Consider the following 12,191-nt stretch of genomic DNA (forward strand, 5'->3'; position numbering starts at 1 on the left):
TCGAGTTTCACGCAATAACCCGATTTTTCAGAAATCGGTGGAAAAATGGAAAATTCATGCATTCACGAACAAAATAGCCCAGATTCACGCATTCACACAATCAAAAAGTACATTTTCACGTTCACGCAAGTTTTTTCAATTCACGCATTCACGCATTTTTTTTTCAATTTTCACGCATTCACGCAACCGAAAATGCCTATTCACGCAATCACGCAAACCGCTGGGGGGCCCCATGGTGCATATCATGAATTCTTATAAACAAAAAAGCGTGTACAGTCTTGTTTTCGAGAACCAGTCAACCGTTACGGAAGATTTTCATTTTGTTGTCGTGTTGAAAATGTGAATAAATAAGGATTGTAAAACTTATTTTGTTATTATCTTGGTATGATATATGATTAAAAATCTTTCAACTTTGTCTCAACAAATCTAAGTACATTCAATTATATACACCTCAAGTTCATAAATTAGAAGACAAACTTATTTACAGGTAAGAAAATATTATCAATTTAAGTCCTAGAGAAAAAAATTGGAAAATGGCGCCTCAGCAAATTATCAGGGTGATAGTTTTGCGAAAAGTGGCGCCCCTTTCAAAGGTGAACTTACAGCTGTGCTTCCTATCTGCAAATTTTCACGCACGTAATTTTTACGATTTGTGCGATGAAAGCGTGCGTTTGACAGATGACTTTCAATAGCCGCCATTGCTCGTGGCGGGGTGTACTCGGGCGTTTCTCCCTTAATATCGTAAATCCATTGATATTCACGTGTCTAGAATAAGAATGATGGTTCATTAGAGACATCCTCACTCAATAAAATTCAAAGTAGTATTACAGCAGAGTCTTCGCAAATCAAAAACGGGAACACAGATTTATTCGAATTATGGACAATTCGAGTAACGGAGATTGGTTTATAAGGCATTGTTAACTGAAGGGACCAGAAAACTTGTTAGAGTTAAGAAGACATTCGAGCTATGAGGACTACACTGTAGTAAGGGCGACCGGGAGGCTTCGTTCTAAGAACGTTTCCTATCCAACCGAAGGTTTTGAAAAGCACCACTCCTTTCTCTGGATTTCTTCATTTAACCTCAACCTTAATCAATAACCAGTAAAGAGGTATCAATTAACATAACACAAGCCGGGTGAGGATCGATCTTACAATATCGATCTTACAACGTAGCCCATTACGCCTATACTAATAGTAACATACAAACAGCTTCGTTTCTATTTCTGTGGAGTCTCTTTAATTCGAGCCTATATCACTCTAATGTCTCCTTAACTTGAATAAATTTCTGGTCCCTTCACTTAACAAACCCTTATAAACAAGTCTCTATAACTAGAATTTTCCATAACTCGAACAAGTTTACGTGCCCCGTGCGTGTTCGAGTTATTGAGACTCCGCTGTACGTACTAAGTATGGAAAAATTAATCAGGGCAAATCTTTCGAGCTTGCTCCTAATTTCGAAGTTCTGCGGAAAAATTTCTGAAAAATTTTCATATTATCTAATACCTGTATGAGCAGTTTTGCACGGTGAGTTTTGCCATAAAAGGTCGGCTTGTATGCAATAGTGAATAAAGTTCCATTATCTTTTGGAGCTCGTAATTCTCCTGTTGATGGCGTAACTGAGAACATGTCATCGTAACCACTCGCAAAATATGCGTTAAAGTGCGTCGAATCACTGAAAGGGAATAGAAGGAGGAAGTTATACTTTGCATGCTAAAATCTTAAAAGAAAAATCTTAGATAATGTCAGTGAGATATTAAGCGAAAAAGATTGACTCTCAAGACCCAAAGTAGTACTTACTATATCGTTTTTTGTTTAATTAAATCAGCCAACAATTTTTTCTTACCTTTTCTGGCTGCTCAACCGGAAGACTACTTTCGATTCTTTATTCAATCCAGTGGACTTGATAGTAATGACGTCATCAGAAATCGGTTCAGTGGATGTGAAACGGATTGGATATTTCCATACAGCGCCACTTGATGACGTAATGATTAGATGAACAAGATGGTTGAAAGTTTTGGATGAAGAAAGAATGACCTGGAAAAGTGAAGAAAGTAGTTTGGTAAAACTGTTTTTTCAAAGTCGTCATTAAACTTCTATATTTCGTTAAAGTGTGAAGAAAATAATTACCTAAGGGAACTAATTTTCGCGGAACTAATTTTCGCGGTGTGATGGTATGAAATTGGTGTTTTTTGTGGAACTAATTTTCGCGGTTGAAATCCACTTTTTGTCGAAATTCTTTCTCTTCATAGGACTTTTCGAGAATTTATAGTAAAAAATGCATTTCGCGGAACCAATTTGAGCGATAGACACCCAAAAACGCGAAAAAAGTTCCCGCGAAAATAAGTTACCTCGAAAATTAGTTCCCTTAAGGTATTAAGAAATACTAAAAAGTATCCATTTAAAGATGTGTCATCGTAATGTAATTGATTAAAATACAAGTCCTTGCTCAAGGAACAAGAATTCTTAGCTTTGACAGTGAAATAAGTGAACAGATTCTTCCCTTATCTATTTGATAAAATGACAATCAACGGAAGAAATTCAAATTGTACAATCAAGTAAGAATGTCAATTAAGCTCGATTTGTTTGTTGTGTTTATTATCAATCCTTTGTAATTGAACAGGATGAAGATAAGAGCTAACTAATTTTTCTCTAAGGTGGAGTGTCAAACAGACCTAATAAGGTAAGATGGTAAATACAGTTTACTCTCCACCCCAGATTGAAATTCTTAAGATTAATCGGATGATGGTTGTGAAATTTGATTTTGATGATTTCGATAATTAATTGATATAGCTACTCATGAGGACGCATAAAAACTGCAGTACCTTGGTATAAATGGAAAGCTAAACAGAGTAACATTAATGCTACCCACAATGCAACAGAGCGACAGATGGTATCAAAAACGTAAAGCAACCACCATCATTGGCCTTCTACATCAAGCTTTCATCTACTTCGATTATTCTGCTGTCTCCATATCTGCTCTCTATTACTATCAATCCGATTTCCAAGAAGACAATCCGAATCGGTTATACGGGATAACAATGCTGGCATATTCGGTTTCATTGCTGATTTCCACTCCTTTTATCGGGAACTACATCGATAGGACGCGAAATGTTAAGAGGATGGTTTTAACAACTTTGACGTTATCTGTTTTGGGAAATTTGATTTACACGATGACTTTCTCCAAATATTTACCCATTGTGGGTCGATTTCTATGTGGACTCAATGATGGTGCAAGGAGCTCTCTTTTAGGTAAGCAATCTTTAACACTATTATAGAAGGAGAACATGCTTGGAATAAGCTATAAAAATATGTACTACAGCAAATAGAAATATCTAGCCCTGAAGGTTTACCACCACCATCTTATCAATTTATTGCTCGATTTTTTTTTTCAGGAGAAATGTCGCGCGTCTACCACAAGAGAGACCTGGGGCGAGTCATTTCCCGATTCCAAATCACTGGCATTATTATAAGTTCAATTGCACCAGCAAGTCCCATTATGTTTATTGGTATTCAATTCAATATCGGTGCATCATGGAAGATTACAGAAAATAATTTTATCGGTATTTTCTCGGCAATTTTGTCAATGCTTTTGTGGATAGTTTGTTATTTGGGGATGACGAATTTGACCATCGATCCTGATTATGAAGTGGTGAAAAACGAAATCTTGAAGGATTATGTTGAGTCAGAATCTATATTATCATTGGAGAATGAACAAATGTTATCCTTATTACCAACATATCCTCAAAACTGTCAAAACGACGCGAAGTCAGATGTTAGACTGCCCATCGCACAACAAGAAGGACAAAATAGTCACGGAAACAGTCTAGATACCTCATTCCCGGATAAAAAAGGGAGTGGGTTTTGTTCCTTAGATGAAACTTTTTACTGTCATGAAGACGGCAGCAAAACAGTTGACGATAAATATTGTCAACTCTTGAACGAGCCAACCAAAGTGGACAATGAAAACCTTCCTTCCAACGGAACTAAACCATCTTCTGCAATTTGGACTACATTTGACATTATAAGACACTTTAACGTTTTATTCATCATTCTGGCGGATGGGATATTATCATTCCAATACTATCAAATTGAACTGCTGGTCAACATGGTGGGTGTCTTGCATTTCGAAATGACTAAAAAAGAACTGGGAACTACTCTCTTCATTGCAGTTCTCATAGCATCAGTGATCACTATTCTTATAGAGAGAGGATCAGGAAGCAATTCAGTTGTGATATTTTACCAATATGTCTCCACCTTTATTTTAGTGGTATTGGAAGAACTCATCCTTTTCGCTATTACAGGTTTGTTCATTAGTAATCTTCTGACATCTTTCATGGGCTAGGCCGCTAGATTTTTCGCTTAAAAAGTGAAGCGAATCATTGATACAATTTCCCAGTTTCAACCTAAACCGTCTGATTTTTCCAGTGGGACTTGGGAAGCACCATTTTTCCTGTGGTTAAAGCAAATTTTTTATCTAGGAAAGAAAGTGAACTTTGCACTAGTCTAGCAAGCTAGACCACTAATTCAGACATAAGTAGTAGAAATAAAGCAAAAAGAAATGGAGGGAACAAATTTTAGTTTATAAAAACTAAATCCCGTAACAATAACCGTATTATCATATAACGCCTATACTACTGTATCACACGCATTATAAACGACTCCAGTCTTTCAACAATCCTATGCATATTTTTGCTTTCATAATAATATAATTGAGCGTTATTGAGCGTCCCTAAAACGCTAGAAACGCTACATAATATTCACCGGTTCAAAATTAAAGTCTTGCTTCACTTTTTTCTTGCTCGGTAAAGACTTAGAGCAGCCTTCTTTGGGCTTTGCAGATGTCTGTGTAGACTACTTCTGACTGAACTTTCCTTTCTGATAATTTTTGACGACGCTTTACTGAGTCCAGTGAAGTAATACTTTTAATGACGTCATTCAGTCTATCAAAAAACTTTAAGTGGACCCCGGCCTAATGTCTATGGCTCTGCAACCGGCTCTGTTTTACAAGTCAAAACCCATCACCACCATTGTCGTTACAGGTAGTAATTTCACGACGTCCATTGCATCAATCCTTCTTGGTTCAACAATCTTCTTCAATATGATGCAAGGATGTTTTTCAGGCTTATGCTGTAAATGGCTTCTCTTCGCCATCACGCCCTCTCATTCCGCCTCTACTGTCGAATCACACCGCTATTTCATCGAAAGTGTGGCATCTAGCCTGGCTTTCGCAACATCTGGTCTTGTTTTTACAAACTTGTTTTTAGTGATACCGTTTCTTGTTATAACATTCTTCGCAATTGTGTTTTCACTCTTGATCATACAGGAAGACATTTTTCATGAGATTCGTAAAAACGAAAAATCTGATACAAGAAGCCACAAAGAAGGACCCAGAGAAATGGTTTGAATTTTATTCAGTTTTTTGTTTTTATTTGTTGCTGCATATAACAAACAACATAGTCAGTAAAACACATCATTTTACTATTGAATAATTCGGCAATTGGCGTTTTTCAACATAAAGATAGATCTATCAGACAAGTTTATATTCGATCTTGATTGTGTCTACAATACAGCGTGCTTTGATTTTTGGTACAGGCTTAGCGATTGGTCTAGAAACGTATTGTTGTAACTTTTTGTTAGTTTTTTCTTTCTTTTTGTAAAGAAATATAAATACAATTTGCTTATTTTTTGATACCGAATATTCGCTCCTCATTGGTTCAGTTCAAAATTCACATGATCAAAGAGTGAAAAAAAAGTAATTAAATATTTCCTATCTATATAGGAAATATTTGTTAAAACGGTAATTTTTCTCCTTCTTCTCCTTCTCCTTCTCCTTCTTCAAGTCTAACGCCGGTTTTGGTCAATTTCGTGAGTTTGTACATGAGTCTCTTTTTAAATCAAGCTCCGGCGGTAAAAACAGTAGGATGTTCTTTTTTTGAGGCGGAAGACGTCATCTCCTCGAGAAACGTCTGTGGTAAATTTCCGTACGCCGCTCTATTCTCCTTGTCGATCGGGCAACGTCGGCCGTTTCAGAAGCGTATTGTTGAACGGACCATACTGCTTTGTTTCTAACTGTCAAAACAAAGATGGCAGAAAATAGACAACAACTTTTGCTCTTTCGCTACTTTTCTTTGCTTTGGTTTTATATGCTTTGATATGTTGAATTGGATCATGATTTCTGTACGATTCTCACAAGGAATGGTCGATAGTGAACTTTTCTTAATATTCCTTTCTGGATTTAATGTTTCGTTTACATTCTGTTGGTTTGGAATGAGCTGGAATGAGAATCTTTTGGTCTTGGAAAAACAGGACATTTTATCAACTTTCACAGCAAACTAACTTCAATTTTGTGTGTATATATACATAAATCGTACGAAGGCAAGTGACTGTGAATAAATCTGACCATGTTATACCTGAAAAATTACATACTTGCAATATGAAAAAAGTTTGCACCCAACGTCAACGAATGAATGGTGCAATGCCGACAATGCAACAATAATGGGAATGGTTGATGAACTGATTTTAGCTAAAAATTTAAACATGTCAGCATGGAGCAACAATGAATTAACTGCTGGGTTTAGTGAAAACTTGTTGCGTTGCGGTTATAAATTTCAAATTTTAAAGAAGCTGATAACTGGATCCGGAACACCACGGCCCCAATATGAAGAATGTTATGTTATACTTCTTAAAAGGTTTATTGCATTGAATATGGATGTAAATAATTTGAAATCACCTCACATGTACAATTGAAATTTTTCTTGAACTTGGAGATTTTCTTCCACGCGTGCATTTTAAAACGTGGAAAACTTTAGTTGTGAATTTAGAGATCTTCTTACCGTCAACTGCTCCAACTTGGGACTATCTGACAAAACATGGGACGGCAATTTGGCCACCATTTCACCGAACCTCCAAAGTCATTTGATTTGAGTTAATGAATGGCGTATTAAAAAAATGGCAAAACGATAAAGCATTTGACGTCACTCGCGTGGCAAGTTACATATGCGTTATTTGTTAATCCCATCAGGCGATAGGCGGTTAGGCAGCGGGCGTTCTCTAATTCTCCAATCGTCGCTATAGTGAAAGTTATCGTGACATGTTATGAAAGGAAGTATGATTGATAAACTTGGTGGAGTTATCAACATCAAAACAAATTTGTTGTCAAAGAGATTTAACAAGTTATTGAAAATACAGACCAGATATCAAACAGTCCCATGTTTCGACCAATCGTCCAAAGTTAAAGCAGTTGGCGGTACGTACATTTAAAACGTGGAAACTTTTGTGATAAATTTTGAGATTTTCTTACACGTGCATTCAAAACGTGGAAAACTTTTGTCGTGAACTTGACATTTTCTTCCACATGCATTTAAAAAATGAAGAAAACTCAAGTGGTTTCCTGGCATGACAATTTATTTTATTTTCTGACATTTTTTTGGAAATTTCCAAGTGTGTGGCATTTTTTGCTCTTGCAGCATGCTTTTAGAAATCATAAAATGGCTTCTGTTAGGGGAATTTTTTCCTATCGAAATTCTTTCAGATTATGAAATATTTCCCAGTATATAAAAATGAGATTTTTATTTTTTTTTTTGCATTCTGTCGGAAAATATGAAATTGTTTCCCTGTTTTGAAAGATTTTCACTTTTTAGCACGTACATTATTTCAAAAAACTCCAAAAGTTACTTTCAATTTTTACATTTTTTACAATATTTTATATATGAAAGTATATATAATGCAAAATATTTCATCTCATTTTGAAAATATATAAAATTTTCTTTGGTTTTCTTACTGTGAAATATTCTCCTTTTTGTCATTCTTTCATTTTAAATATTTGCCCTTTTTGGCTACATGTTTTTTTTTTTATAAGCAACTGTATGCCCCTTGGTCAGGCTCGTGTATGCTTAAGTTCTCAAAGCATCCAGGCATAGATTATGCTTATTATATGCTTATGAGAATAATGCTTACAATTCACCCCAAGCCAAGTTTTAGTGAAATTTTAGAAATTTTGTAAAAATTTGTTCAGATTTGTTCAGATTTGGGAGCAGTGGTAGCCGTGGAATGTCTTTTTTTTACTTGACCTCAAACAAACCATTTTAAACTGATAAAAAATGACAACTTAAAAAATATTTCAGGCTGACACATATGCTTATGTTATGCTTAGGAATTCTACAAATCTGAGCCTTCATATGCTTATAAGCGTTATGCTTATAAAAAAAAAAACATGTATATGATATTTCTGGAAATCAGCGCTTAAAATAATAATTATATAATCAGGTCCTTTGATGTGTTCAACAACACTCTACTTGGCGGTGCGACGCCGGATGACCGCTAGTATAATACTGAAATCCATTTAAAGTGCACCTAACGAAAATTAAAGTTCCAGCCAATTTGATTACTGCATTGTTGTTCTCAGTCGGGTTCAGCTTGGATATATGCCGTGATCTGTAGCTTTGAACCTACAGTCATCTTAGGACATCAATTATTATTTTAACATTTGTAAAGGAAATATTTATCCGCATCTTTGCGGCTCTTGTTTCTTAACATAAGTTAAACCAAGAAACAATAGAAAGAAACGAAAGGCTTCCAGACCAGAGTTTTTATATAGATTATGGTGTAGTGTCATATAAATGAATATACAAATAACTTTAAGCTAGCATACGTCTCTCTCGAAGTTAAAAAGCGAAACTAAAACGAATATTGTAACATAAAAATATACCTCGAAAAGAAGAGATATGGCGTTGGTGATTTTATGACGTGATTGACGTTTCAAACAGACGGTCACCGAACGAGAGATGTCTTCATCTACATCGGCATCTCCACTTTCAATGAAATAATCCAAAGTCTCTTCCAAATCTTCGAACTGGTCAGCAAAATCAGAACGTGTATTCTGTTGACCCACTAAATGAATGGGTGATAAGGATTTGAGTAGTGCTTTGTAACTGGAATTGTCTGCCGTCTCGGTGCCGGCAAAAGTAACTTCGATTTGTTCCTCGATACGTTGGCGCGTGCGACATTGTACAACAGGGGCGTTCGAAGTTTTGATAGGTATACAGGTTGGGATCCCTTCTATCTCATAAGTCCAGCATATTAAACCGTTGTCATAGAGACTAGATTCTGATTGGTCAGCGTTGAATGGTCGCGTGTAAACTTTACACGAAGCTTCTTGTTTACGCATTTGGTCAGGTGCGTAAGAGATGGGAATGTCTAACGTTTGTTTTGCAGGGAGCAGCAAATTTTTCCAATTATTAAGCAGTAAACCAAAAACTTCGTCTGAATAAAAAAGAGGAGAATTTATGAATTAACAGGATTACAAGTGAGGGTTTAGAGCGTATAGAAGACATTTTCAAACTTTGTCGAGATTACCCCACTAGTTAACCCATGAATTTATTATAGACACTGGAAAAACAACGTATAAAACGGTGGATAGCGAATCATTGTCTTTCTTTTGTTTAAGAAAACAATCGAGGATCTAGCTTTGTCCGCAAAGGACAACTGTCATGGCGGCTCGAAGTTCTCTGATTTTGAAAAATGATTTATGATCTCTTTTCTAAAAAGTCCTCTATCTTTATCTTTTTGTACTTTTACTCGCCAAAAATTCGGAAATAAATGCTAAAATACTTAACGGATACAATGTATTAAATCTGTTGTGACAAAAACATCATCAGACAAGAAAAATCAAACAAAAGGCCTAAAATGACACAGAATTTTAAGTTGGCAATATCTCTCTAACATCTTTCTGAGAAGAGCTAAGATCGACATATATGAGACTTGAGTGTCTTGGCTTCACCGTGGTATGAAAATATTTTAGAGGCTCGTGGTGGATCGGTGGTTTTATTGAGGCTAAATTTTGAAAATTTCTGGTGTCAACATTCAATTTTTCATACATAGCATGTTTTCCGTATCTTTCTTGCAACTTGAAACGTCATAAACGACACGTAATTAGCAATTATTTTGATGCGTTCGCCTCTCTAAGGAAAACTTAATTTTCATTTGGGAATTGAAATGACTGTGTTAAGATGAGAAAAATGATTAAAATGTTACGAAAAATTGTTTAATGAAGGAAGGAGAGTGAACAATAATGTCATTACTGCGGACAAGGCTAGAACATGAGAAATCAATGAAAATATAGCTCGTTGGTTATCCAGTGTCTATAATAAATTCTTGGTTAACCTCACATGAATATATTTGCAGTTCTAAATACATCACTTAAACTTGACGAAGGGATTAAAGATGTTTTGATTAAAAGGGACACAAAGAATAATGATGAATACCTTAAGGGAAGAAATTTTCGCGAGAAGAAATTCTCACGGAATTTAATTTCGCGAATTAGAGTTTCAAAATGGCAAATTTCGCGGAATTTAATTTCGCGAATGAGCCGATTTCAAAAGTTTCACGGAATTTAATTTGGCGATTGAGAAATTTCAAAAGAATTTTTTTTACAGAGAAGATGTTTTTCATAATTTTCATTGACATTCAAGACGATTTCAGTCACATTAACAAACTTTAACAACAAAATAATAACATCAAATGAATGTTTCTATGATACGTCATGATTAAACTTCATCGCCGTCTTCTTCCTCCAAAAAATCGAATTTCGCGGAATTTGATTTCGCGATTTAGCCATTTTGATGTGTTTCTCGGAATTTAAATTCGCGAATTACGCCCAAATTCGTGAAATTAAATTACGCGAAAAATTCTTCCGCGAAAATTTCTTCCCTTAAGGTATATTTTCAAATTATCTTAATAGCATGCAGAGGGGTCTCAACCCCTTTTAAACCATGTGAATATTTCGCTCAACTTGTTTATTTTCTACGGGCTCAAAGGATTAGAAGGTTCATGAAAAGTTAACGAAAAACTACTCTGATATCCAGTATCTCTGACCTACCCACCTTAGAAAGATAGAGCTGATATTACGTGGATAGCCCAGTAATCCCAGAACTTTTGAAGGGACCAGGGATTGAACCGGGAACCCCTGGTTTAATACCCTGGCGCCTTGACCATTAAGCCATCGATCCTACCTAGGGAATTTTTCTCCTGAAGATCGACATCCACCAAGACATCAAAGAAGAAAGGATTATGGAAAGGTATGATGATGGAAGCATTGCCTCCCAATTCACATTCCAAGTTGTATTTGTCAGCGATGTTCGGTTTATCCACAACTCCCATGGCGTGAAAAGTGAAACACGATCCCTGAAGAAGTAATGAAACAGTCAAGACACTTTTGCTCTTCTCTACTTTAGTTATTGCAAAGATTGATTGGTTATTTTTCACCTCTAATTTACAGCTTGCTATTTCTTTTCTATCCAGTTATCCATGGTTCTTTAAAAAAACAAAGCATTCAACTTCGAAAACATTTTTTATTCCATAGTATATAAAAGCAAAACATCAAATACACCCCTGTTTCACAGCCCCGGTGGAACCATTTTCCTAGATAAAAATTCCTATTGAAATGCTAATGGGATAGAAATTCTATTGTTCCAAGGTTAAAAAACCCAGTGGGGGTGGTTTTGGAGTGCAATTTTTAACATGGAATTTCGAGTGGGGATGAAATCAATGTCAATTTCCCAGTGGGGCTGAAATTCAAGGGCATTTTCCCACTGGGGGCAAAATTTTTGCTTAATTTGTGACACAGGGGTGTTTAAATCTTATATAGAAAGTTTTTATTTTTTTCATTTTGCCTAAAATGCTTGGTCAATAGTTAAATTTCCTAAAATTTGGTGATTTTTAGTACTAATGTACAAAATTGTTCTTAAATTTCTTGAAGACCCCACCTAATTTGGGATTTTAGTACACATGGTACTAAAATGCTTTAAGGCCTTTTTTGTAATACCACCACCTCACTAAAAGTCATGATGTCTGAAATTTTAGTACCGACCCCCCCCCTGCTCTGCTTCGTGTTTAGAATTCCAGCCAAATTGCCCGTTTACAGAGGATTTCAATTTACATAAAATAAGCTCGAAAGATGGGTCTTTGAAAGTTGCTTGAAAGTCACTGATCTTAAAAACTAAATATCTCGCAATCTAGCCATCTATCACTCTAAACCATACACTTTTCACTTTCCAAGACCTATCTTTGAGGTTGGCTTCGAAATTAAAATAATTGGTAGCTGGCGACGTCATTAAGAAGTATTTTCAAGAAGGGCATTTTTGGTAATTTTATGGAATCCTTTAAAAACAATTTTATTTGTGACCATTCTTTTT

General features: G+C 35.6%; 2 protein-coding genes across 2 annotated transcripts in view; one reads left to right on the forward strand and one right to left on the reverse strand.

The window, feature by feature from the left end:
* Window positions 1–356: 356 nt before the first annotated feature.
* The window catches only part of LOC136798057 (cilia and flagella-associated protein 47-like), a 96,815-nt gene continuing 84,980 nt past the window's right edge, over window positions 357–12,191 (reverse strand). Inside the window, exons 50-54 of the mRNA XM_067054641.1 lie at window positions 11,010–11,181; window positions 8,708–9,261; window positions 1,844–2,034; window positions 1,504–1,672; window positions 357–765 (exon numbers count right to left, since the gene is read on the reverse strand). Coding sequence (XP_066910742.1) covers window positions 553–765; window positions 1,504–1,672; window positions 1,844–2,034; window positions 8,708–9,261; window positions 11,010–11,181 — 1,299 coding nt within the window. The 3' untranslated portion in view covers window positions 357–552. The remainder of the gene's footprint in view (window positions 766–1,503; window positions 1,673–1,843; window positions 2,035–8,707; window positions 9,262–11,009; window positions 11,182–12,191) is intronic.
* LOC136798042 (uncharacterized) lies at window positions 3,614–5,461 on the forward strand. Its single transcript, XM_067054627.1, has 2 exons — window positions 3,614–4,301; window positions 5,040–5,461. The coding sequence occupies exons 1-2, from the start codon at window positions 3,614–3,616 to the stop codon at window positions 5,402–5,404; spliced, it is 1,053 nt and encodes a 350-aa protein (XP_066910728.1). The 3' UTR covers window positions 5,405–5,461.

Source organism: Clytia hemisphaerica, unplaced genomic scaffold (assembly GCF_902728285.1).
Source record: "Clytia hemisphaerica strain Z4C2 unplaced genomic scaffold, Clytia hemisphaerica genome assembly, whole genome shotgun sequence".
NCBI classification, from domain to species: Eukaryota; Metazoa; Cnidaria; class Hydrozoa; order Leptothecata; family Clytiidae; genus Clytia; species Clytia hemisphaerica.

Bases quoted from the DNA above. Each gene is read 5' to 3' on its own strand.
- LOC136798042 (XM_067054627.1), top strand. From the start codon at position 3,614: ATGACGAATTTGACCATCGATCCTGATTATGAAGTGGTGAAAAACGAA. The intron at 4,302-5,039 runs GTTTGTTCATTA...TTGTCGTTACAG, and splicing joins CATCCTTTTCGCTATTACAG to GTAGTAATTTCACGACGTCC.